This window comes from Copadichromis virginalis, linkage group LG17 (assembly GCF_057382275.1).
Source record: "Copadichromis virginalis isolate Kocher_CV1m ecotype Utaka linkage group LG17, C_Virginalis_male_GT1.1, whole genome shotgun sequence".
Lineage (NCBI taxonomy): Eukaryota > Metazoa > Chordata > Actinopteri > Cichliformes > Cichlidae > Copadichromis > Copadichromis virginalis.
This window is the reverse complement of record NC_140634.1, coordinates 5,674,412-5,698,079: the sequence shown is the minus strand read 5'-3', so window position 1 is coordinate 5,698,079 and position 23,668 is coordinate 5,674,412. Positions and strand designations below refer to the sequence as shown.

Sequence of the window (23,668 nt, the reverse complement as noted above, 5' to 3'; positions counted from 1 at the left end):
GGAACACTCCCTGGGAAACTAAAATCATGATTAGCACCTTCTCACCACTCCAGTTACTTACCGTAGTAACTTCCATTGCAGAAGTCTCCCTCCTGAATTACACTAAGTGAAGAAGGCTCAAAAACCTCGCTGCCCATGCTGCTGACCAGACCCTCCAACGTGGCCAGGTACTTGATCTTCAGGTCGTATGTCGTGATGTTGCTGTCCTTTACTGTGCGACTGTTGAATTCAGTGAGGAATTTCTTGAACACGTTGTTGATGCGGATCCGTGTCAGAATGTTACGCTGCTTAATGTTGCGGTTCAGCGAATCTGGGATGAAACGTTTGTAGCTGGGAAATGGGGAGAGGAGGGGATCAAGACAGAATGCATAAACATTTTTGTCAATACAATAAAACACTGTGCTGCTGTCTGTATTTTAGTAGTAGGTGTCGTTTTTTTTGGCAATAATCAAAAAGCTGTGTTACCTGATTTCATGGGAAGCAGTGGACAGAGGCATTTTCTCGTTCATGGCGTAGTGAGTGATTGCAAGCACAGCCATGCCCAAACACTCGTTTTCTATCTCATGTTGCTCTGCCTCTGACTGGGGGCTCCTGAGTGGAACTACGCCAGTCTGAAAGTCATTTTGGCTCTGTGCAACAAATATACATTTATCCTTAGCAGATAATCAGACAAACAGCAAACACATCTGATCATAACAGAACTCTAATGGAAAACTGATTGTACACACTGTAAAAAAACAAAAAAAAAAAACAAAAAAAAAAACATGAGTACCAGCTGATGTTGTTTTAAAATGAGCTTTCATTGATAATGTGTTTTCATGGGATTTTAAAGTAAAACTAAGAAGAAAATAACACACCAAAAACATTCAAATGTTAAGTTGAGTCAAAGTGGATCTTTCTGTGATCTGAGATATTATATTCTTGATACATGCAACAATAAATGGGTAAAAGCTTGTGTATACAAAAACCAGTATAATAATTCAGGGTCTAAACTAAACCTTGCAAGCACAAACCTGAGTAAACAGGTAAGTCAAGGAGTCAGCATCCAGTAACGGTGTTCCCTCTGGTATTTTCTGTGGGCTGTTTCCTTTGAGTTTACTGATGCAGTGCCTCCAGACATACGGCTCTCCTTCAATGGAGCTATGCCAGTTTCTGAAATAAAACCTGACAGCAGAGAGATAGAGGACTGGTTAACAGCACAGCATAAATACACATGAGGGAATTTATGGCTTTGGTTTCTTCGTTTTTCTTTTTATGTGGGTCTGCATCACATTACTGATGATGAGTGATTGAAATGTAAAACTGTCCATGCTGACTTTTACTCTGTTACTCTTTTAATCTGTCATCTCCATTTGACTTTCCAGTTAGCGTTTCAGTGCTGGGCAGTGACACCACCATTTCAGGTTTGAGGTTTTGGTTTTTTGGTTGTTGTTTTTTTTCTTTTACTTTTTGACCCGTTTTCCTGTTTTCTCTGAAACGAAGCAATTTTAAAGCTAGCCTGTGCTTTACAGAGGAAATACGTGTACACCATGTATCTGTCTACATCCTTCAAAGAACAACAATAGACAAAGGGCAATGCACAAAACAGTAGTAACCTAAATCAAAGCAACACTGAAAAATGAATGAAAAGAAGAGTAAGAAGTAATAAAACAAATAATGAGGGCTCAATAAAAGGTCATGAATTTAATAAAACCTGATCAAACTGATATATTAATACTGTCAAATATGCCATCCGATATTCTCTAATATTACAACTTTTTAAAAAAAATATCTGCATCTACGCTCTGTTTTGCTACTTTCTGACCTTATATAAATCTATCCTGATGGTATTTTTATCTTTGTGTGTGCTTTGTTTAGACCATGTTCATATCATGATATGATCATAATAACTCACTTGTTTTTAGGTGGCTGCACTTTGATACAAGAAGCTCATACACAAAATATGCACCACAGTTAGGCTCTATGTACACTTGATTTTCCCTCTACTAGCTATTGCCAAAACAGAGCACAGATAAAGAGGAAGTGTAACTGACACCACAGTGGGTTTTTTTCCTCTTTGCATGACATGCTACTCAAGTTGTGAGTAGCACAGTACAGTGGGGTAGTAGAGTCAAGTACAAATATGGCATTATTTTACTGGTTTTAAAAAACTGGCAAAATAAACTCTTCACTGAAGTATTCTTCACTGGGTCGAGTCTGTTGCAATACTTTGCCATTATCACGCGAAATGGTAGAACAAACTGCTTTCTGTTCCTATTTTTAGTTCCTTTTATAGCTGTTGTAAGACTATATTATTTTATGAGCAGCAAAACAACTCCCTCACTCACCTTGACCTTCAGCTGAGTCCTGTGTTGGCTTTCCTTTCTCTTTTTTTAAATAAGGTCTAACAAATGTTTCATTTCAATTTGGGGTTCAAAACACGCCACAGTAACAACAAATTCTCGCTGCAAAAACTAAAGCTGTAATCCAGAAATGACCAAACTCCCCAATCAATCACAAATATATCATTTGGTCCAGACATTTTTATTCTATTCTATTATTGTGAAATATCTTATCCTATCGTCTTACTTAAAGAGCACTCGTATTTATGAAAAAATGTCTGATGCTGACAAGTTTTTGTTTTAAATCAGAGCACACAGAATGGCTTACAAGTACAGAAAAAACCATATAAGGAAGCAATTCTGCCCTATCCAGAAGTCTGAATTCTTAGCTTGTGCTAAACAAAAGTGAAACAAAATAATTTAGTCTTAATAGTGTCTTTGGGTTTTTGGGACATGGTTGCTTTAATACAGTTTGAACCACTGCTCTATCCCAACAAGCGAGGAGAGATTCCATACCTAATTGACAGTGTTCCTAGCTAGGAGGAGGCAAGTCAAGGTTCCCGTCTTTAATTTCTGCCTGAGTTGCAATGCCCAGATTCCAGCACCTAATATTCTGTCTGGCCTGTAAAGACTTGGTTGGGTCCCCTGACAACCCCCTGATAACCAGCTAGGACAAGTTGCATACTGCATGATGCTCTGAGATGTAAGCTATAATCTCGCTTTTTAGCCCATACCTCTTGAGTCAGGCTTTATCGGGCTCGGAGCATCATACAGTATGCAACTTGTCCTAGCTGGTTATCAGGGGGGTTGTCAGGGGACCCAACCAAGTCCCTCATATTAGCTAGGAGGGATTACAGCTTAGCAAACTATGTCGAGCTTAAAGTCAGAGTATTATGTGTTGCGAAAGACCACGTTAACCTGCCCCTGACCAGTTACGGTTTAAAATCAGCTGAAAGCACAAGCTGACTCTTTCATTTACGGCATGTTCTAAATACAGTCGAGTCTCTATAGGGGAAATATGTTTTATATGTGAAAACTGTTAAGCTGTACCTTAATAGAACCATAGAATTAATTACAAACTGTGTTGCATTGCATAATACAGAACACATGCTAAGAATACCTGTTCAGTCAATAAAAATAATTTCCCTTTGATCTTCTTTGTCAGGTTATGGGGCAATAATATTTCATTTTTAAATGTCTCCAGTTCAGAGCTCTAATGTGCAGTCATCACCTTAGCGAAAAAAACAAAACAAAAAAAAACCAACAATAGCCCCAAGTGCACTTTCAGCAATAAAATAATTAACATGAATGACCCATGAAATGCCCCTTTTTATGTGAGTATGCACAGAGCCTGAAGCAAATTGTGCTGCTTTACAGAGAAAGTTTATAATGTGAAACCCGTTGCTTCCTGCTGGGGTTTTAGATTTATCAAGTCAACTAAAGCAAAGAAAGCCTGGCAGTGTTTAACTTTATTTGCAGTATTCTCTTCTGGTATCACGAAATGTACACCCTCTGATACAATACAGGAAACAATTCACATATGATAAAAAATTAGAGTATTCAACTCCAGAGTAGGGATGGGTATCGTTTAGGTTTTATTTTATTTCTGCAAAATGATAAGCACCGTCCAGCCGCACGCACGAGGCGATACGCACTAACTCACTAATGGAGATTTACCACACCCGCAGTAGATGTGCTCGGTGTGAGGTTTTGTAGCAAGCTATCAAATACGGTGCATTTCTCGGCTTTAAAAAAAAAAACGCTATGTGTCGCCAGGTGTTTCATCAGATTTGAGGTGTTACCTCCTTTGCACAGTATCACCTTAAAGCACTTGTTGCAGGCTGCTGAGTTTGCATCTTTTGCTGTGAAGTACAGCCAGACTTTTGACCGCATCACCTTGGTCATTTTTGATCTGTAGCTCTGCTCTAAAAGAACGTACGTACCTGGGCCTGCCTACTATCCTTGGAAAGGTAAAATGATTGGCTAGAATCCAAAGTGTATGACATCTCAGGAAAAAAAAAAACAAGCACCGAAATGTGCGCTGCTTTTCGGTCTGGTTACTACCGTTTATGTCAGAACCAGTGCCATAATGGCACCGGATATCGGTACCCATCCCTACTCCAGAGCGCTCATTTGCTGCCGTGACATCATTCTTACCTCATGCGATAGTGGAACTTGATACTGGTTTCATCTGTGACCTCGAACTCGTAGTTTGGGGGATACCAAGTGCCAGTGAGCTCATCGTACAGGGCAAATAGGTTATGGCACAAGGGAGAGATAGCTGAGAGACAGAAAGCAGAGGGGGAGGGGGGGGGGGATCAATAGTCAGGCTATTAGAATAATGACATTGGAAGAGGATTACAGCCTGTTTAAAGAGAGTGTTTAAGAGATATGGAATACAATCTGCTTGGGATGTGCCAGTCTGATATCTGGATCAGATATCTGGTTGGATCCCGAATAGCTGGATAAGATACTGGAGACAATGCACTGATCTACAGCATTTCTATTCAATTCAGTTCTATTTAGTTAACTACACCATGCAACGGCAGCAGAGTACTGGCTGTTAGCCAGAGTGCTAACATAGCATGGAGGAAGCTGGCAGTAAAAGGACAGCAGTTGGGAGACATTTCACACTACAGAGCTACATTTGCACAGCAGCAACAACAGCTTTTATTTCGTATGTTTCATATGTTTTTACTTTCACCTCACACTTGGGTGAAAGTGAGTTGTTGCAGGTAAAAAGCTGCAATGATGATATTGATATCTTTCTTACTCCTTCTTACAGCCTCACATTTAAACATTGTTCACATTTGTCTGGATGTCACCAAAACTGAAGCTTCTGGTACCTTTCAATAACAAAGTATAAAGTATCATGTATGTTCCTGGTTCTCAGTATCAAGTTTGAAATCCCACCATTGTGACAATGGAAGCTAGGCAGCTAACAGTATTATTGTTTAGTTAGAGAAATAAATGTGCATACATGTAAAGGCAATGAGACTGTTTAAGAGACAACGAATATAATCTGGTTCCACAACTGTGGTTCAGGGGGTTGGGAAGCTCATCTGTAACCGGAAGGTTGCCGGTTTGATCCCCAGCTCTTTCTGTCCTGGTCGTTGTGTCCTTGGGCAAGACACTTTACCCTACCGCCTACTGGTGATGGCCAGAGGGGCCGATGGCACAATATGGCAGCCTCGCTTCTGTCAGTCTGCCCCAGGGCAGCTGTGGCTACAACTGTAGCTGCCTCCACCAGTGTGTGAATGTGAGAGTGAATGAATAGTGGAATTGTAAAGCACTTTGGCTGCCTAGAAAAGCGCTATATAAATGCAATCCATTATTATTGTTATTATTTTTAAACAGAGACAAAAAGAAGTGTACTTTTGCTTAATATACTTTTCTGATTTTGACAAAATCTAAAACTTGACAGTCAGCATATGTAAGATTGCACGCAATAGGTAGATTAAAGCTAATCATTATTAATAACTTTATGCTTTTGTCTTTTGAATCTGGATAACCCATTTTACTATATACTATATTCAGTTACAGAGAAAAAAGGAAAATACACTCTTAATTACTGCAACAGGAAAAGATTAAATCAAAGAACTGGCAAATGACAATTCTGTAAACAAGTCAGCCACTTACAGCATTTCTTGGCAGCGTCCACGCAGAGGTTCTCAGCAGTGTAGTGGCCTTTTGGGTATTTCAGTGGGTCAATGTCAAGTCTGTAAAAGTGGATTTCCAGGCCTTTAATGGAAGCAGGTGAGGAAGAAGTCTGGGGTTTCCTAGGTTTCCTCATCTTCAAACAGAGTTGCCTGCCCAACTCCATCACGTACAAAGTTGGCATTCAGACCCTAAAGAAGTGAAATTAAAAAAAAAAAAAAAAAAAAAAACAGAAAAAAGGGGGTAGGGGTAGGAAGTGGGAATGTTAGAATCACATTTGGAAATTCTTAAAATTTTGGTCTGTGGAGAGGAAAACTGTGAAAATTTACTGTGCTGACAGAATGAAGAACAGGCAACTCATACAAGCTTCATGTACCACAGGTTCCTAATGATTATTTCCTGTTTCTAGTTGAGGAACAGATATTTTGCATCCTCTGCCACTGTCAGGGATCACATATTCAAACTATAATATTTAATCTAATTAATATTTTAGTTATTTTGTAATGTGTTACTCTGTACATATTTTAATATACAGTTTTTGTTCTCTGGCAGCTCTAATGCTATAACATTGTGACCATAGTCACATGATAACTCATTGAAAACTTCAATTATATTCAATATTCTACTAATGGTCACAGCTTTTCAAACTTTAGTTCTTCTTACTTAGTTGTATTGCCTTAAAGGAAGTTCACTATCTTAAACTAATTACTAAATAAAATCATTATAAGCTTGAGAGCACCACAAGAACTAACTTTGCAGTTACTTAACAGTCATTCCCATTACAGCATAAGTAATTATATAACGTTATTGAACACAACAGCAACCTGGTCTTAAAGTCAGCCAGTCAAGACAAACCGCTCAAGTTCAAAGTGAAAAAAGGTGACTTAAGTGGCATGGATGTTTATATCACATAGGCTGGGCTGACAATTACTTATATTCAACAGAACCATGTCTATGGTTTACAGAAAAAATATCCATTGAGTGGCAGTTCTGCAGAAGTGTCTTGTAGTTGTCAGTGTTGATTGGCCAGACTGCTTCGATTTGATGGGAAGGCAACGGTAACTAAAATAAAAACGTGTTACAACCAAGGTATGTAAAAGAGCATACTTTGAAGAGCAACATGTGAAACCTTGAAGCTGGCAGGCTAAAGCAGCAGAAGACCATAATGGGCACCACTCCTGTAAGCTCAGAACAGGAAACTGAGGCTACAATTCACAGGGCTCACCAAACTTGGACAATAGGAAATTGGAAAAATGCTGTCTGGTCTTGTGAGCCTTTATTTGTCCTGCAACTTCCAGATGGTTGGGTCATAATTTGGAAAACCTTCCGTTCTGCCTTAAACCAAAGATTCAGGCTGCTGCTGCTGCTAGTGGTGGTGTGGGGGATTTTCTTTTCTTAGTGCACTTAGGGGTCATTATTACTAACTGACCGTTGTTCAAATACCACAGTCTACCTGAGTATTGCTGCTGTCCATCCCTGTATATACCACCATGTATGCATTTCATTTAGATTTCCCAAACATGAAAATGAGATCACTGTACACAAATGCCATTCACAGCTACTAGTAGGTCTCAACCCAATAGAGCATTTTTGGGATGTGGTGGAACGGAAGATTTGCAATCAACTGTTCTGCAATAGCGGAGTGATGCAATCATGTCAATAAGAACAAACAACTCTGAGGAATTTTTCTAGCACCTTGTTGAAATCATGCCTATCATAATAAGATGTGCTGAACAGAACAGGTTAGGTTTAGGATTTAAAATGTAAAGTGTCACATTTTCACCAATTCTTTTTTTGAACAACATGGTCTACGTGCTATATAGATTATTTAATGTTGGCAGAGCCCAGGAGAACCACTACTATGACATGTTCAATTCAATTCAATTCAATTCAATAAAACTTTATTGATCCTGAAGGTTGACCCCGAAGGAAATTGGGTTAAGGCTGCCGACCTTTGCCAGCGCCGACTTACCCTTCTGACCATACATACATTACACAAACATCACATGGGGAAGACAGGTCACAGAGGTATAACAATGGAAAATGCACCACATGAGGAAAGATAAGGAGAAAAAAAATAACTCCCCCCAGACTGAGCTTCAACAGGGAGATCAGTTTGAGAACAGAAAAAAACACCTCTGCACATGAAAAAAAACCTCTAAATACGCCAAAGAAACACATGACAAGCAACAGGGGTGGGTAAAGGGTGAGAGACAGCCGATTTAGACAATACATCCGGGCCTGCAGCCTGTGCGCTGGTCTCCTTGATCCACCGTCAGCATTGGAAGGGAATAAGCGTCGAAGGCGTTTGGAAAGGGAGGGGGATGAGTGTGTGCATATCAGTGTATATGTATGTGTGTGCGTGTCCAGAGTTCAGCTGAGACAGTGTCCTTCACCCTGCTAGGCTAAGTAAACAGTCTTCCAGCCAACCCAGGTGGCCTGGATGTTCTTCACATCTTCCAACAGGACAACACGTTCTCACTACAGAAGCAGACCAACAAACCAAGAGAGTATGTGTTTTAAGACCCCAGAGAGCCACGAGATTTGAAATCACAGCACTTTCTAGCAGATTCCCGTACAGCAAGTGGGGAAGGGCTTTAACCATGCAATGCTTGAGTCAAGTGCACATACATCAACCAGCATGCAGCCTGTTTCAGTTGCTCCTGCTTTTTCTCTTTACTTGCACTTTTTTCTTATTTATTTCTTTGTCCTTTACTTAGTACTTAGACTGTTTGTCTACATAATTTCCTCAGTGATTATTAAAGTATTCTGATTGTCAGTTTTTCACCACAAGAACTTCTGCTCTCAACATACACAATTAACAAAACAATTAACTATTATTCAGCATGGAATACAACACACTTCTAAATAAAATATTGCATAAAAGCCCAGGCACGGGAGCAACGATTATTGGAAAAAAAGACAAACTTGAATTTAACCTTAAAGACTGAATTAAGCCTCACTTGACAAATTAAGAACAAAAAGGTCATCAGGAGCAAAGCACAAAATAATATTTGGTTTCTGGAATTTGCTGCCAATACTTCACGTATACGCCATGATGAGCTTGAGCAACTTTGAGTTTTTTGTTTACCGAGAGATATCAACATCCTGCAAGAAGCTGACATTCCAGCAATCCCACCTCACCACAACTCAGCACCCAGCTTAGGCACACAGCAGTACCATAACTAGCCTTGTTCTCAGTTAACTCAGTTTTCTGTATTGATACAATTAAAAATTCACTGTATTGCTGCATTTATCAACTATGCTGCACATTTTTCCCTGCATGCTCTCGTTTCAGAGTCATTCGTTAATCATATCTCTTTGTTTTTTTATTGTAGCATTAAAAATAAATATTTAACATTTAATTGCGTTTGTTTATCTATTTACGTCTCAGTCTCTTTGTAGCCTCTATTTAGAGAAAATTTCCCTTCTAAAGTTTCTTTTAGCTACTTAAAAGAGAAAAACTTCCATTTATTAATCATTCTAGGGCTACGCTTCATAATGCTGACCTCCTAACGCTATATATCCCTATCAAGCTCATATCCGTATATATTACTGTTATTATTATTGGTGGTGGTGTTTAATAATTCCACTCAATGCCATATCCCCCGCATTAAGCTTGTTTCCCCTACACCAGCTTTCATCTAGCACTTATAATTTCTCATCACTTTTCATCACTGTTACAGCTGAGTTTCTTAAGAAGAGAATTTCAATGACTCATTCTTTTTATTTGTAACTCAGGCAGTGTTCCTCTGAGCACTGAGTGTGTGAATGTGAGAGTGAATGAATAGTGGAACTGTAAAGCGCTTTGGGTGCCTAGAAAAGCGCTATATATATGCAATCCATTATTATTATTATTATTATTATTATTATTATTATTATTATTATTACTTCAGTTATCATCAGTACTTTAGAAAGTCACTATCCCTTTTTTGTTTCATATTAAAATGTAAAAATGCATAAGATGTATCTATGAGAAATACATTTTACAACAAACAAAGTTCATCCTAATGATAAACACAGTTTATCATGAAGTTTATCATAAAGCAAACACAAATGACATGGCAGCAAACTTGTGACACCAGTTCGATGAGGCTTTTGCAATGATTACGCCACTACTTTCCACAGCAGTTGAAAAAACAAATTGTTAAGCGCTGGTTCCCTCGGTAACTTCACGTCTACATTATGTCTGAAGCATTTTTTTTTCACTGAACAAAACAAGACCTTGGAAGAGTTTATGATGTTACGATTGTCTGACAGTAAAAGCTGAATTTTCTGAGGTGTAGTTAAAATTAAAAGTCTTCACAAAAGTCAGAACAAAGAATGCCTCTACTTGTGCCCACATTTTCATAGAAAAAAAAAAGACAGAATGTGTTGCCTTAAAGCTGCAACAGTGGATGTATTAGTCACCACCAGCCTTGTCGTTAATGTTCCCCTGTGATGTTCTGCAGACAGGAGTCATACTTGACACAAGCACTGTAGCCCTAACCTTTCTCAACATTATCCATCTATGTGTGACAATGCAAAAGTCAAAACCAATCCCATTAAACTGCCATTAACCTGCCAACTCCCAACCCAAATACAAAGTCCAATTGCGCGTGTGTCCAAGTGTAACAATAAAGTAATTAACAGTTCTTTTTTTCCAGCATTTCTAATAGTAACACATTTAAAGGAAACTATATTGTTCACTACACTGAGAAAGGAATACTTTGAGCAATGCCCTGATATGATTCATGTGTGAAAACCACTAGCAATATATCTGCAAAGTGCTTGACGGGACTCCTCTAACTGCAATTCAGGTTCTTATTCTATTGGAGAAGTGAGTTCTATTCACGTTGTATCAGGTATTGACGAGTTCTGTTGAATGTGGAAAATGATGAGGCAATGTAGTTAAGATATTTGTTAGAAAAGTTAATGTCAAGACATGCTCAGCATGTGATGCATACTTTGCTACCTGTGCTCAAAGTATTACGAACAACAGAGTTGGAGGTGGACAAACTATGGGACGAAACCATTTCCTGATTTCCCCAAGTATATGTTGTATAACGAAAAACACATTTCCCACCGACATCCTTATGTCTGTGATATGTCCACACAGGTCAACATAATACAGACTATTATACAGGCTAGACATGTTTTTACTTACGTTCCTATAAACTCAATTACATTTGAAATGTTGTGTGGATCACTTAGGCAGCATAGGGCGCTAAATGCACACTTTACATTACTGTATAACTTACAGTTCATGCATTAACCATCCACAATGAATCCAAAATGATGAAATCACTGGTCACTTTTCCCTAACTACTGAAAACTAAGACTGTCTGATTTAAAATGGATTTAAATATGGATTAAAAGCACCATGGGAACAAATTCATGTGAATATCAACAAAGTGAAAATGGAAAAAAGAGCTTTTTCCCCCCCTATGACATTCTACTGTTGCATACATGTACTATAGCTGCATTCAAGCAAGCACAGGTGTTTATGAGTTTTATGGAGTGCAATTAAAATGTTACTTGGATTATCAGATGGAGCTCCAGTGCTACACGTGCAAATAAGAGCATAGCCTACATTGTCAGTGTTTGCAAAGACCAAAATCCAAAGTCCTTCATGGGACAAATTTTGTAAACCAGTGCTTGCCAGTAGACTGCTGGAATCAACCTATTATATCAGAATCAAACTGAAGGAAGTCAAATGGTCCTACCTGTGACTGAGTACACAGGCCACACAATTGCCTTCCCTAGTCTGGGCCTCACACCCCACCGGATGATGTGGTTTCTCTCACCATCTCAATACCTTTTCTTTCTTTTTCAGTTGAATTCTATTCAAATGTCAAGTACATTCGGTGCCCAAGACAAGTTTTTTAAAGGGAACCTATTCAGCTCATTTGCAGTTTACAGTTGGCTCTACAAAGTAGCTTTGCTTCATAATTCAAAATAATGATAATAATATCCATCTTATTTTGGGGATCCCCTATGTTTATCCTGTCAGTTAAAAAAAATCCTTTTTAGCTCCTCACCCATTTCATTATGGGTTTATAATCAGCTCAAATGATTAATCAGTTAACAAATAATTGGTCTACTGATCAACAACTTTTAGTTATAGCTCAATTACAGTTTAATTATTAATGCTGTAAGACCAAGAAGTACTGGGTTCTGACAGCAGTATTAATCCATTATAAGGGTCTAAGGAAAGTCAAGCAATTAAAAGATCATTTAAGTGGTGCCCAATTCTACGAAAGACTTAAATTTTACTTTCTGTTTCAGATGATTCACATTCAATCCGTTACTTTTGTCATAATCATATGACTTGTGTCTAAGCCACAACACAATGAGTCAAAAGATAAAAGTATTTTCATAGACTGTTCATTAACCTGGCTCTGTTTTATTTTCTGTTAACTTATGGAAGCATGACGAAGTGATTGGATGGCAAGGGATACAGACTTTGTTTTTATTATAGGTTAGTTATTATTTTTGAATCCTATGTTATGTAGTTTAGAAGGTGAAAAAAATACATTCCAGACCACATTTTTTAAACATTTATCAGTATGGAATTAATAGAATTAAATCTTTACCATACAGTACCTGCACTTAAGATTTCAGAAGAAACTAATAATAAGACAGAAAAGAAGTAGGTAATGAGTGAAACTAAACTTAAAACAAAAAGAAAAAAAGGAAGGACCATTTTGTAACAATTTTTAATTAGGTATCAATAATGTGTTACATAAGTGTCTCACTTAAATAACAATACAGAGAAACTCAAATATGGTCAAGCATTACCATCAAAAGTGCCACTTAGCTATCAGGAGAAAAAGTCATCATAACTTTCTCTTTGATGTCAAATATCAGGGTGAATACCAAAAGGTGGGCATACCGAGATCAACAATATCAAAGTAAAGTTCAACTGTGATCACGTTTCCATATGTATGCACATTAAAAAATGTCATCAATAATATTTTTTGAATTACACTAATCTATTCATCATTTTTGGTTATCATTGCAGATAAATCTGCTGCTTGTTCAATCTGATCAAGAAATTTTCGACCAAAAGTACAGCTGGGGAAAAGCTCTAGGAACTATATTCTAATTAATGTTCAACATGCCTCTTTGGTTATGTGTTTTTTTGTGTGCTGTGGATAAAAAAAAAAAAACATGTGCCCACCTCTGTCAGCCTCAAAGCCACTTACCTTTCACTGCCTGGCTTTATTTTACTTAATGTGACATTTCCAGCCTGAAACAGGAGTTTATTTTCACTTACTATCACTGGACCAAAGGCTTCTGCGTCAGTTAATTGTCTGGTCTACTGTGTGGGTTATACAAAACGTCAAAAATCGTGGGAAAGACCCATCACGAGTTCCCAGAATCCAAGCTAAATGTCTTGTCTACAACAATGAAAAAAACAACAACAACAAAACAACGGCAGTAGCATAAATCACAAACAGGAAAACAGAAATAATCACATTTGAAAAGATGAAACTAGTGGCTTTGTCATTTTGCTATAAAAAAAAGAAAGAAAAGAAACGTCTTTAAAAAAAACGTGTAGATTTGATTTATAAACTGATCAGTCGACTGTAGTGTACTAATTTCATGTGGAGGATACAAAATTAATCCCACATGTGTTTGTTCTCTTCTAATGAATACAATTCATAAAAATGCCGAAGCCAATCATTTTATGTAATTCTGCCTTTTCTGTGTTAGTCACCTCTGGGTCCACTTTGTCAGATACAAATCCTGAGATTAACCATTATTACCAAATCCTTTATAACAATCATAAACACAGAGTATCCATGTCAATCTAATCCACGATTTTCCTTGACATGTTGTTAAATGTTTAATGGAACATAATGGACTCTTTTTGTATATTACGGTAAATCGGATTACATAAATTGTGTAATACATATGCTAATAATTCGTCCTCGCTTTCCTTAAGCTTACTTATCCTTCACCGTACTTCTGTATTGTTTAAATAATATAATTATAGTTTAACCCATCTTCCTGTATTGTGACAGGGACAATGGAGGCGGTGCCATTCCTATCAAGTGCATTGACGTTGGTTAACGTGAGCATGCTAGCTAGTAAGTTAACTTAGATTGCCAAAGAAAAGCCCAACGCCAACATTTTTACTCTTGGCAGCATCGGAGAATGATGATAAACGACAGGATGTGTTTAACAGACCAGAAGACGTGCTCTGTGTTCGACGGAAATATTTAATAAACGGTTATTTACTCACCTACCAAGCTTGGCCAGACAGCTGGCAAGTTACTTCCGTTTCGTTTTGTACATTAGACGCGTCGACCAAGTCGGTGCGCTTTCTCTAAAAGCTTCGTGAGTATCAGATGTTGTATATTAATTCCAAAACGTCCCAAAAAAGTATAAATATCCCAAAGAAAAGCGGTGCGAAGTTAATTCCACAGTTTTCCCCCGTTAGTATACCGTATTTTCTGGCGGTGGAGAAAACAGCCTTCCTCGACTCTAGCTCTAACCCTTCCTGACAAGAAACGTCCCCTTCCCGAAAACGACGCAGTGGCTGGCGGTAAAAGCCGGCAGCTGATTGGCTGTGAGACCTTTCACTGGAGATGACGACACAAGTCCTTGAGCGGCGATAAACATACATTAAACTGTTATTCACACTTTCTGAGCATTGTGGGTTACTTACAGCCGCAGATTTAGCTTAAACGACGTGATGATGATGATACAGAAAGAAAAAAAACTCAAGTAAAATTAAACAATGAACTGATGTATTTATTAACTGCATTTAATATCTTCGATGCAAAAATGCCAAGGAATGTCAGTAATGTAAGTGACTATGCAAAAGTAAAACCCAGCTTTCACTCATCCTCTTTCTTATCCGCTTACAACTATGGAAGACGCATTTAGATTCTCCATCTAAGAACCAATACAACACTGTAAAATTAGTCCATTACAAGCCATGCGTTTAAAGCTTCTTATAGGTTAAGTGAATGAGCAAAGATTTATATAAAAAAGAAAGATTGGGAATTATATTAAAGTATTCAAACGCATTATTCATCACTTGTAACTGCTGTGCTCCAGCAATTAGAGCAGATGGAACTACCTACAACTAACTAGCTAGCTAACTAGCTGAAGCTGTGCCCACCCCCTACACACACACACACACACACACACTTTTTTAAAAAAAAAAAATAAGGTAGACTTTTAACTAATTATTCCCCAAAATGGTCATTTAGCTGAGACACACCTTTAAGGGGCCAATCAAAACGCTGGTTTGATATTCAACAGTGTGTTTTTTTCTCGAAAAACTCTGACTGGTCTCTAATGAAACAAAAATCTAAGTTACTACAAAAGCACGTAATGGCGCTAAAGTACAAATAGAAGCAGAGTAAATACATAAAGTATTTACTTGTGAAATGTAGTGAATGAGAAGGAGACAGGTGTAACAGTGAAAATGCATGATGTGGTGTAAGTGAAGGTGGATAAGATTAAATAACTGAGGTTGACCATTGTGACACCGTTATTATCTCAGTTACACTGGCTTCCTGTTAAATTTAGAGTTGATTTTAAGATCCTGGTCTTGACCTACAGAGCTGTGCACGGACTGCACCTGCCTACATCTTTGATCTGCTACAGCCCTATGTCCCTAGCAGGTCTTTGAGGTCATCTGATCAGGGCTTACTTGCTATAAAAAACACTAAGAGGAGGACTAAGGGTGATAGAGCTTTTGCCACTGTGGCCCCTAGACTGTGGAACTCTCTCCCCCAAGCATTAAGAACTGTGGACTCAGTAGCTGTTTTTAAAAAACAACTCAAAACTTACCTTTTTAAAACTGCTTTTGGTTAATTTTATGCCTGTTTTATTTTCTCTTTTTAAATCTTTTTATGACTTGTAATCTTATGTGCAGCACTTTGTGATTCTGTCTTGAAAGGTGCTATATAAATAAAAATGTATTTATTTATTTATTTATTTATTTATTCATTCATTCAAAGGAACAGAGTGCACAAGAGAGATGAAGCCAGTGGAGATGAGTGTTGGGTGATATGTAAAAAGAAGGATAGCAGCTAGAGAAAAAAAAGGAAGGTTTACAAGATGGTTGTGGGACCCTGCAGTGATGTAATGATTGGAGGCAGTGGCAATGATGAAGATGTTAAAATTTTTACCCAGAGTGAGCAGGATGGACAGGATAAGAAATTAATACATTATAAGGATGTTAGAGAGGCAAGGTTGAGATGATTTGGGGGTGTGGAGAAGATTGATTTGCCAGGCAGGAGTTAAAGAAAAGGGCATCACAGAGAAGATTCGTGGATGTACATGGAAGGAGGACATGCAAACAGTTGGTGTGATAAAAGGATGAAGGCTAAGATGGAGACAGACAATCTGCTGTGGCAGCCATTACAGGAACAGCTGAAAGAAGAAGGAGGAGGAGGAGGAGGAGGACGGCAAAGAGGAGGAGAATTAATAGAAGTGTATCAACACTGATGTTTTTGATTTCATAACTCAGTTGATGACACTTTGCTCAAAAATACTTTATTATACCCCCTTAATATTCTCAGTTCAACTCTGAACTTAAATACTATAAATGACACTATAATAATAATAATAAAAACCCTTAAGAACACAATAAGGAGACTGCCCCAATCCCCTTCACTGAGTCCTGGATTCAAGGTCCATGATGAGCACTCAGTGTTCATTTTAGAGTTAAATCCCTCAACAACAACAAAGAAAATAGAAAAAAGAAAACCAAAAGCTTGGCGTTCTGAGAATCACTGATCTCTTGAATTCATTCATTTCACTGTAAAGCCCACTTTCAGTGCATGTGTCAGAGGCTTAGTTTCCATCACTCCTGCTACTCATATTGCCAGATTTCTCGTCTGCATTGCTTGTGATTAGCTATATTTGAGTTTAGTCACCTTTAGCTGAAACTTGATGTGAGCACTGGAGAACATCCTGACTTCAGCAGAAAAGCTGAGATGTACAGTAAGCTATGTAAAGTACAAGTTCACCAACTGCTGTGGTACAGACGGCGAGGCTTATCATTCAATCTTTGCCTTTCTGTAGGTGGCACTTTCTTCTAGACCGCTATTTTCAGATTGTGTTTCCAGAATATTGCATGCGTTAATATCCCAGTTTTTTCTTGTAACTAACACCAAGGGGCCGAATGCTGTGTTCTTTTGATTGTGGTTTGTTCACGGCCTCTCTGTCTGTGCATTCCCATACCAAAGAAATACCTGCAAGCTATGGATGTCACTTCATTCCCTTTGCAAGCACTTCCCCTTATCTGTTTTCCTTCAGGTGTAGCTGCAATCATCTGACTGGCAGCCGGCATGTACACCAGCTCTGTGATTACACAAAGAGCAACTCAAACATGGTTTACATCTAAAATCATGTGTCCTACAATTGTAACTAGTGAGAAAGGCTTCCTTGGAAGGTACAGAATCCAGGAAGTGTGCAGAAATGTGTGACTAACTGTCTTCTTAGAGCTAAGAATCAGCGAGTCATCGTCTCTGGGTGATATCAGCGCTCAGAGAAAAATGGAGTTTCCCTGCTGAGTGCAGACAAAGGATCAAACAGCAATGCTGGGTGATTGTGTGCAGATACTGATATGTGTTTCAGAATTTTTAAACTGCACTGTCACGAGTGTCCCTGTAAACACAGACACTGACTTTAAGCCCCTCTGTGTAGCATTTATAATGGGTTTAGAACTCACAAACACAAATGTAGAAATGCATTTGCAGCTATAAGGAGAGTTTAAGCGAGTAATGATATAGTTTGTCCTATGGAGACATATTTTTATGGTTTATTCACAGCACAAAGCTCCACTTGTGTGGCTAGAATAAGAGATAAGATAAGATAGAACTTTATTAATCCCTCGGGTGGGTTCCTCTGGGAAATTCGACTTCCAAAAAAAGCACAGCAACGACCGAAGTTACAGTTACAGAACTGTTATATATATATACACACACACACACACACACACACACACACACACACACACACACACACACACACACACACACACACACACACACACATATATAAATACAGAGACAAATATAAATAAAATATACAAAGGGGATAAATAGAATAAATAGGAATAAAAAATAAAAATACAAGTGAATTGCACATTTCAAGTATTGAGTCTATTGCACTGTTGACTATTTACAAAAAGTATTGCACAAGGTATTGTACAGTGAGGTGCAGAGGCACTACAGCTTAGTTGTTCCCCCCTCCTTTGTCCTCCTGTTTCCCCTCCCTCTCCCCTCCAGAGAGGAGTTAAACAGTCTGATGGCGTGTGGGACAAAGGAGTTTTTAAGTCTGTTAGTTCTTGTCTTGGGGAGAAGCAACCTGTCACTGAACAGACTCTTCTGATTGTTTATGGCCGTGTGCAGAGGATGCCCAGCATTGTCCATAATGTCCATCAGTTTCTTTAATGTCCTTTTCTCTGCCACTGTGCAATTGCATTTACAGGACATCAAATGTTGCTCTAGTGCACATGAATGCTAAAAATGCAGCAGCAGAAAGCGTAGCCAAAGTAGGCTTATCTCGACCTTTTCCTCTCACATTAATGAAACTGTGAGAGTTGGCTTCACAGCAGCAGTTATCAGCTGTGAGTTACCTGAACTACTGATGCAACACTGTCTGAGATGGGGATCAGAGTTGATAAAAAGAAGAAAGAAGAAGAAGAAAAGCATTTCTTCCTGCAACAACAAAGGGAGAAAGGAAAGCTCCTGAAAGACGTCTTTTTTAAAGTATGTGGCTCATATGAAGGGGAGGGAATTCCCTCGGCACATCCAAGCAAGCGCAATTACTGCCACACATTAAAGGAAGTATGAGGAGAAATTCCCTCATGGTGGAGGGTCATGGGAAGACGCTGTCCTCGTCTCGAAAGCGACTTTAAATGTTTTTTTTGTTTTTGTTTTTTCGTTGTTGCGTATTTTGTTATCAAAACACAGCCTTGCCACAATGCAGCACGTATAGCTCCGAGTGAGAAAAACACGCGACTCGAGGCGGGATTTAGCAGATTGAGGTTAACGTGAGAGAAAAACAAAATAAGTATCATGACTCTTCAGGGGCTTTCCGCAGCTTCAGCGGCAGCATGTACCCTTTACATACGAAGGACAGGTGCAGAGTGACCCCGCGGTTTATCAGACATGACTCAAACAGTGCTTGCATTATTCAAAATAGTACGTTCCGAAAAAAAACGAAGTGCGATTCATTTTTTGGAGCGAACTGGCATCGATAGATCGCAGATTACAGCGCAACTGTGCGCAAACTGAGTCACCAAAACAACAACTCGGTAGTTCGTACTAAAATGGATGCTCGCTCAAAGCCGTTGTGTTGTTATTCACGCAGTATAATGGAAGGAAGGAGTAGTCTCCCTCTATTAGCAAAACTGGATGACTGAGCAAAAACAAAACAACAACAAAACCCCACACTTTCATGTCATTTCACGTCTTCCATGAGTCACTAGAAGTGAACCCGGCTTTAGTCCAGAGGAATTCAGCAGCAGTTCTTTACTTTATAAGGGTTCACAAACGGATTACACAACACAGAAACATTTGTGTGCTTCTGCTTCAACCACACCACAAAGCGCTATAATAATACTAGTAATACGACTACTAATAATGGATCTGTAGCGACCCCTGTTGGCAGCAATGTGAAACTAGTTGCCACCAGCGTTTCCAGATCGGGACCAAATACAGCTTCTTCTACTTGAGCAGTTATTTTTAATCACTCTCAAATGATCGAGCAATGCAAAGCTCGTTCATATTTAAGGTGGTGAATATGAGGCATTCATGCTTCCAGTGTTTTAAATGCTTATTAGACCTTTATGGTCATAGTTAGGAGAACCTCCATAAACTGAGTTTGTGCTTATGAATTCCAGAAGAAGGCTAAACTGCAGGATTCATTTGTGTTGGGTGTGTTAAGTAAGTACAATGCGTCTGTTTGCTTCTAAGGAATTCACTGCGTCATGCCTGGGATGGTTCTGCCCTCTGATTTTTGTAAATGTTTCTTTTCTTCAAAAGTAAAGATTACGTTTACTTTTGTCCCAGAAGAACAATGAGAAAAAACAGAGCTGATTCTGCCAATGACGAACAAGGGCCACAAATGGTTAAAAAATAAAAGAACTAAACAAAATACAAATGAAGTTGGTTTGGGTCAACGATGCTTGCATTCTTATCTAACGTGCTTTTCAATATTTGATAATAATGTTCAGTGGGCTCTCACGCAAGAGATAAAAAACCTATAAAGAACCAAAATCATCCATCTGAACTCAACTGCTTTTGTGTTGTTAGATATAAAGATTAAATATTTACTGACCTTTGAAAAGTTGAGATAGATTATAAATATTGTACTGCTGGGGAAAATAACTCAGCGAGGACGATCCTAAACTACAGATTTTGGCTCTGTGGCTTTTTGCTGAAGTGCTGAACACTGTTACAAATGTGCTGTTAGAGTCAACCTGTGGATGTTATTTTGGAAATGAAAACACACACAGACACTTGGACATCCTTTACAAACTTTATTACTCAGCATATCACAACAAATGCCGTTTACATACCCACACTTGTCCACCTTCTCTTTGGTTCTTCTGCCTCGTTAGCCGAATGTGCCACTTTGACCACTGCACTAGTGTCAAGTTGGCAGCCATCCTTCAGTTATCACAGTACTGTACCTTCGATGGGGACAGCATCAGCACTGTGATAACTGAACCAGGGCAGCCTGTCAAATCTAGCAGTCCAAGACTTCACTCCACTTTGTCATCCACCAATAAAATCCTTGCTGTAGGTCAGCAGGTGCAAAGATAACATTCCATTTGCATTTTTTGCAGCTCGTTTTCTCCTCATGCAAAGCAAGTTTTGCAAATTTCTTTTGCTTACAAATGAATCACTTGAAATAACCTTTCATTTACACACTAACAACCATGTAACGCAACATGTGATATTTATAAAGTGTCCTTTACACCAATGGTCTTCAGCTCTCTAAACATGAGAAAACTGGTAAAATAATAAAGTCAGACAGAGGGAGGGGGGAAAAGCAAACAAAACAACCTATATGTTTAAGAGAAACAAATATCTGGACCATGTGTAAAGTTGCAGACAGTTACAGTCACAGGATCCTCCTCATCCAGGCGTCTTCTGTATGAAATCCATCTGAGAGCCAGATGATGCTACAGTAGTGTGTCAGTTTATTCAGGTTTTTTTGTTTTTTACCACCTGCACAATCAAACTAATGCCCCTCACTTATCGATGCTTTTAAAAGGCAGACTCTGCTATGCATTAAGCTATATCCTAATAATGTTTCTACACCCTTTTTTCCTTGCTCAGGTATGAGAGCTGCACAGTGAGAGTCACGGGTGCCTCGGTGGAAAGCTGTGAAAAGAAGGAAAGACGATTTTTTTTCACAGGGGTTTTACCTGCCTTGAAAAGGGGGCGGGGGCAATTAATCATGCACAAGACTGCGCATGCGGTTTGATCCGCTTAGTTAGTCGTAGTCCTCGTTCCACATAAAAAAAACAAAACCACTCGGGTTTTTCATCTTTGTTTCCATTTGCCACACACAAAGGCTAGCTAACGTTTCCCATCTTGAAACAACAACACTGCACTCCCTCACCGCCTTCCCGCCATGACTTCTTCGACACAAACTGCCTACTGTACATAGGCTATTCGTACCAGCACAAGGCCGAGTGATGTCAGACTTGTTATGATTCTCCTCGCGGGTTCCTCCCCTTCCCCCTCCCTCCCCCGCGCGCGCGGCGAGAGAAGCCTCTCGAGCAGTCCGGTCGCGTCGCTGGCCGTAGCTGCTCCTCCTCCTCGTCGTCTGCCCGCCCTCCGTACTTCATGTAAACAACTCCATTAGCCCCACTGCACAGGGGCACTATAGCCAAAAATAAATAGATAAATACAAAATAAATAAAAATGGCCGTGTCAGACGTGGACAGCAAAGCAACATGTGTAACAACTAGACAGAGCAGCGGTGTCAGGCTCGGAGCGACGTCTGCTGTTGGTAGTGACTATAAAAACATTCCCTGTGATGAAAGCGCGTCCATATTGCGTAAACCCTTAATGTAAATAGTCGAGGAATGGCTTATAACCCACTAACAGTGAAGGCAGCAGGGAGGCCAGGAGTAAAGACAGTAAAGCGAACTAAAGAGGAATAAACACTGTCGAAGCTTGTCGTTGCCTTCTCCCCTCAAAGAAGAAAAAAATTAAAAGTTGGCCAAAGAGAAACAACACTGTTATTTACGTCAGGTCACGCAAACATGCACGCTTGTTTTCACTAGCGTAAATATGCACGTGAAAAAGCGACTTGATGCAAAAACACACATATATATATTTACACATAAGTGCAACGTTCGCAGTGAATATTGTGCAGCCAAACGTTAACGCCCAGCGTTGCACACACACCCCTTTTCTGGGCAAAAACAATCAGCATGCTGTGGAATCTAAATATAATCATTTCTTTTTAATTGCATCCAACTCGCATTTAACGTGTGACGAACAACGAGCTCGCTTACCTGCAATCCCCCTGTTTAACGCCCCGTGTTTACATGAATATTTTTAATGACGCAGCAAGACCACACAGAGCAACGTGATTGTCGCCATTTTTTGTTGTTATTGAATTCTCCAAAGCCATGTGACAAAAAAAGCGAGAGAAAAAAAGATCGTGATTTTAAAATCAGGTTTCCGGTTTCGCGGACAAAAACTACTTTTCCGAAGCTAAAAAATTAAAAATAATAAAATAGAATAAAATTAAAAGGAAGGAAAAAAAGGTTAATCTTCTGAGCTGCTGGTCTGATGGATTAGTCTGGTTATTCCACTGAAGACTCAAGGTTGTGCGCAGTATTTGACAGCTCCGGGACGCTGCCTCCGCCGTATGGCTCGCAACAAGTACTCCCTAGATTCCACCCGTGCGCAAATGTTTCGCGGAATGACGGCGTCTCGTTTGCTTGTTTCTGCGCCTCATGCCAGCAGTGCGAAAGCGTGAGAAATTAAGCGGCGTTGTAAAGGCTCCGATCGGCTGAAAATGCTGTCAACAAGTGGTGAAATCCAAGCATAACCAACTACTTTTAATGATTAGCGGGGTAACGAGCACGATTTTAAAGCAGAACTCTCACCATTGGTTTAAAGTGACCTTCCCACTGCGAAGCAATTAACTGTGTAATACAAATAAACCCACTTTTTATTTTTATTTTTTTTAAGACCGACAATAATTATTTTATTTTTTAAATAATCTTTTTCCTTTTTTCCTTGTTTTTTTATTTTATTTTATTTTGATGTATTTGTACCGCCTACGTGAGGTAAATATTATTATTTTAACACGGGGCTATGATAGATTGGCAGATAGATGGATGGATAGAACAGCAGTATTTCTTTTCTATGCCGTTGTTAAATATAATAATAAAATTAATGTAAACTTTCCCCTCTCTGTCTTAGAGTGACCCATTAGTCTACATATGTTTGTGGGCTGTATATTTAAAGAAAACTACAGTAACCAGTTTACCCTGCGACGTTCTCTCATCCGCATTTTTTCTGGATGAATGTGCGCAGTAAAATAGGGCGTTCTGGAGACTCCCTCATTCATTTGCAGACAAATCGCTAGTCTTAAAGACGAAGGCGTAGCGTAACGTATCCATAAGAGAGCCTGAAGAAAAAAGGGTGTTTCGACTTGATCCGAGTCTGAGAGCAGGATAGTCCCACTGTGCGCAGAAAGTG

At 39.0% G+C, this 23,668-nt stretch overlaps 1 protein-coding gene and 1 long non-coding RNA gene across 3 annotated transcripts in view; both read right to left on the bottom strand.

Annotated features, from left to right (window-relative positions):
- jak1 (Janus kinase 1) overlaps nucleotides 1-14,483 on the bottom strand; it is a 31,121-nt gene extending 16,638 nt beyond the window's left edge. The window contains exons 1-6 of one of the 2 annotated variants that reach the window (XM_085436901.1): nucleotides 14,209-14,483; nucleotides 5,961-6,169; nucleotides 4,479-4,602; nucleotides 1,014-1,164; nucleotides 466-629; nucleotides 62-330 (exon numbers count right to left, since the gene is read on the bottom strand). In XM_085436901.1, the coding sequence (XP_085293027.1) occupies nucleotides 62-330; nucleotides 466-629; nucleotides 1,014-1,164; nucleotides 4,479-4,602; nucleotides 5,961-6,162 (910 nt within the window). In that variant the 5' untranslated portion in view covers nucleotides 6,163-6,169; nucleotides 14,209-14,483. The remainder of the gene's footprint in view (nucleotides 1-61; nucleotides 331-465; nucleotides 630-1,013; nucleotides 1,165-4,478; nucleotides 4,603-5,960; nucleotides 6,170-14,208) is intronic. The other variant, XM_085436903.1, reaches the window with a different exon arrangement.
- A 5,977-nt stretch (nucleotides 14,484-20,460) lies between these two features.
- Nucleotides 20,461-23,454, bottom strand: LOC146688869 (uncharacterized). Its single transcript, XR_014916126.1, has 2 exons — nucleotides 22,471-23,454; nucleotides 20,461-21,830 (listed from the first exon to the last, which is right to left on the bottom strand). It is a non-coding gene; the product is annotated as an uncharacterized LOC146688869 (long non-coding RNA).
- Nucleotides 23,455-23,668: the final 214 nt, after the last annotated feature.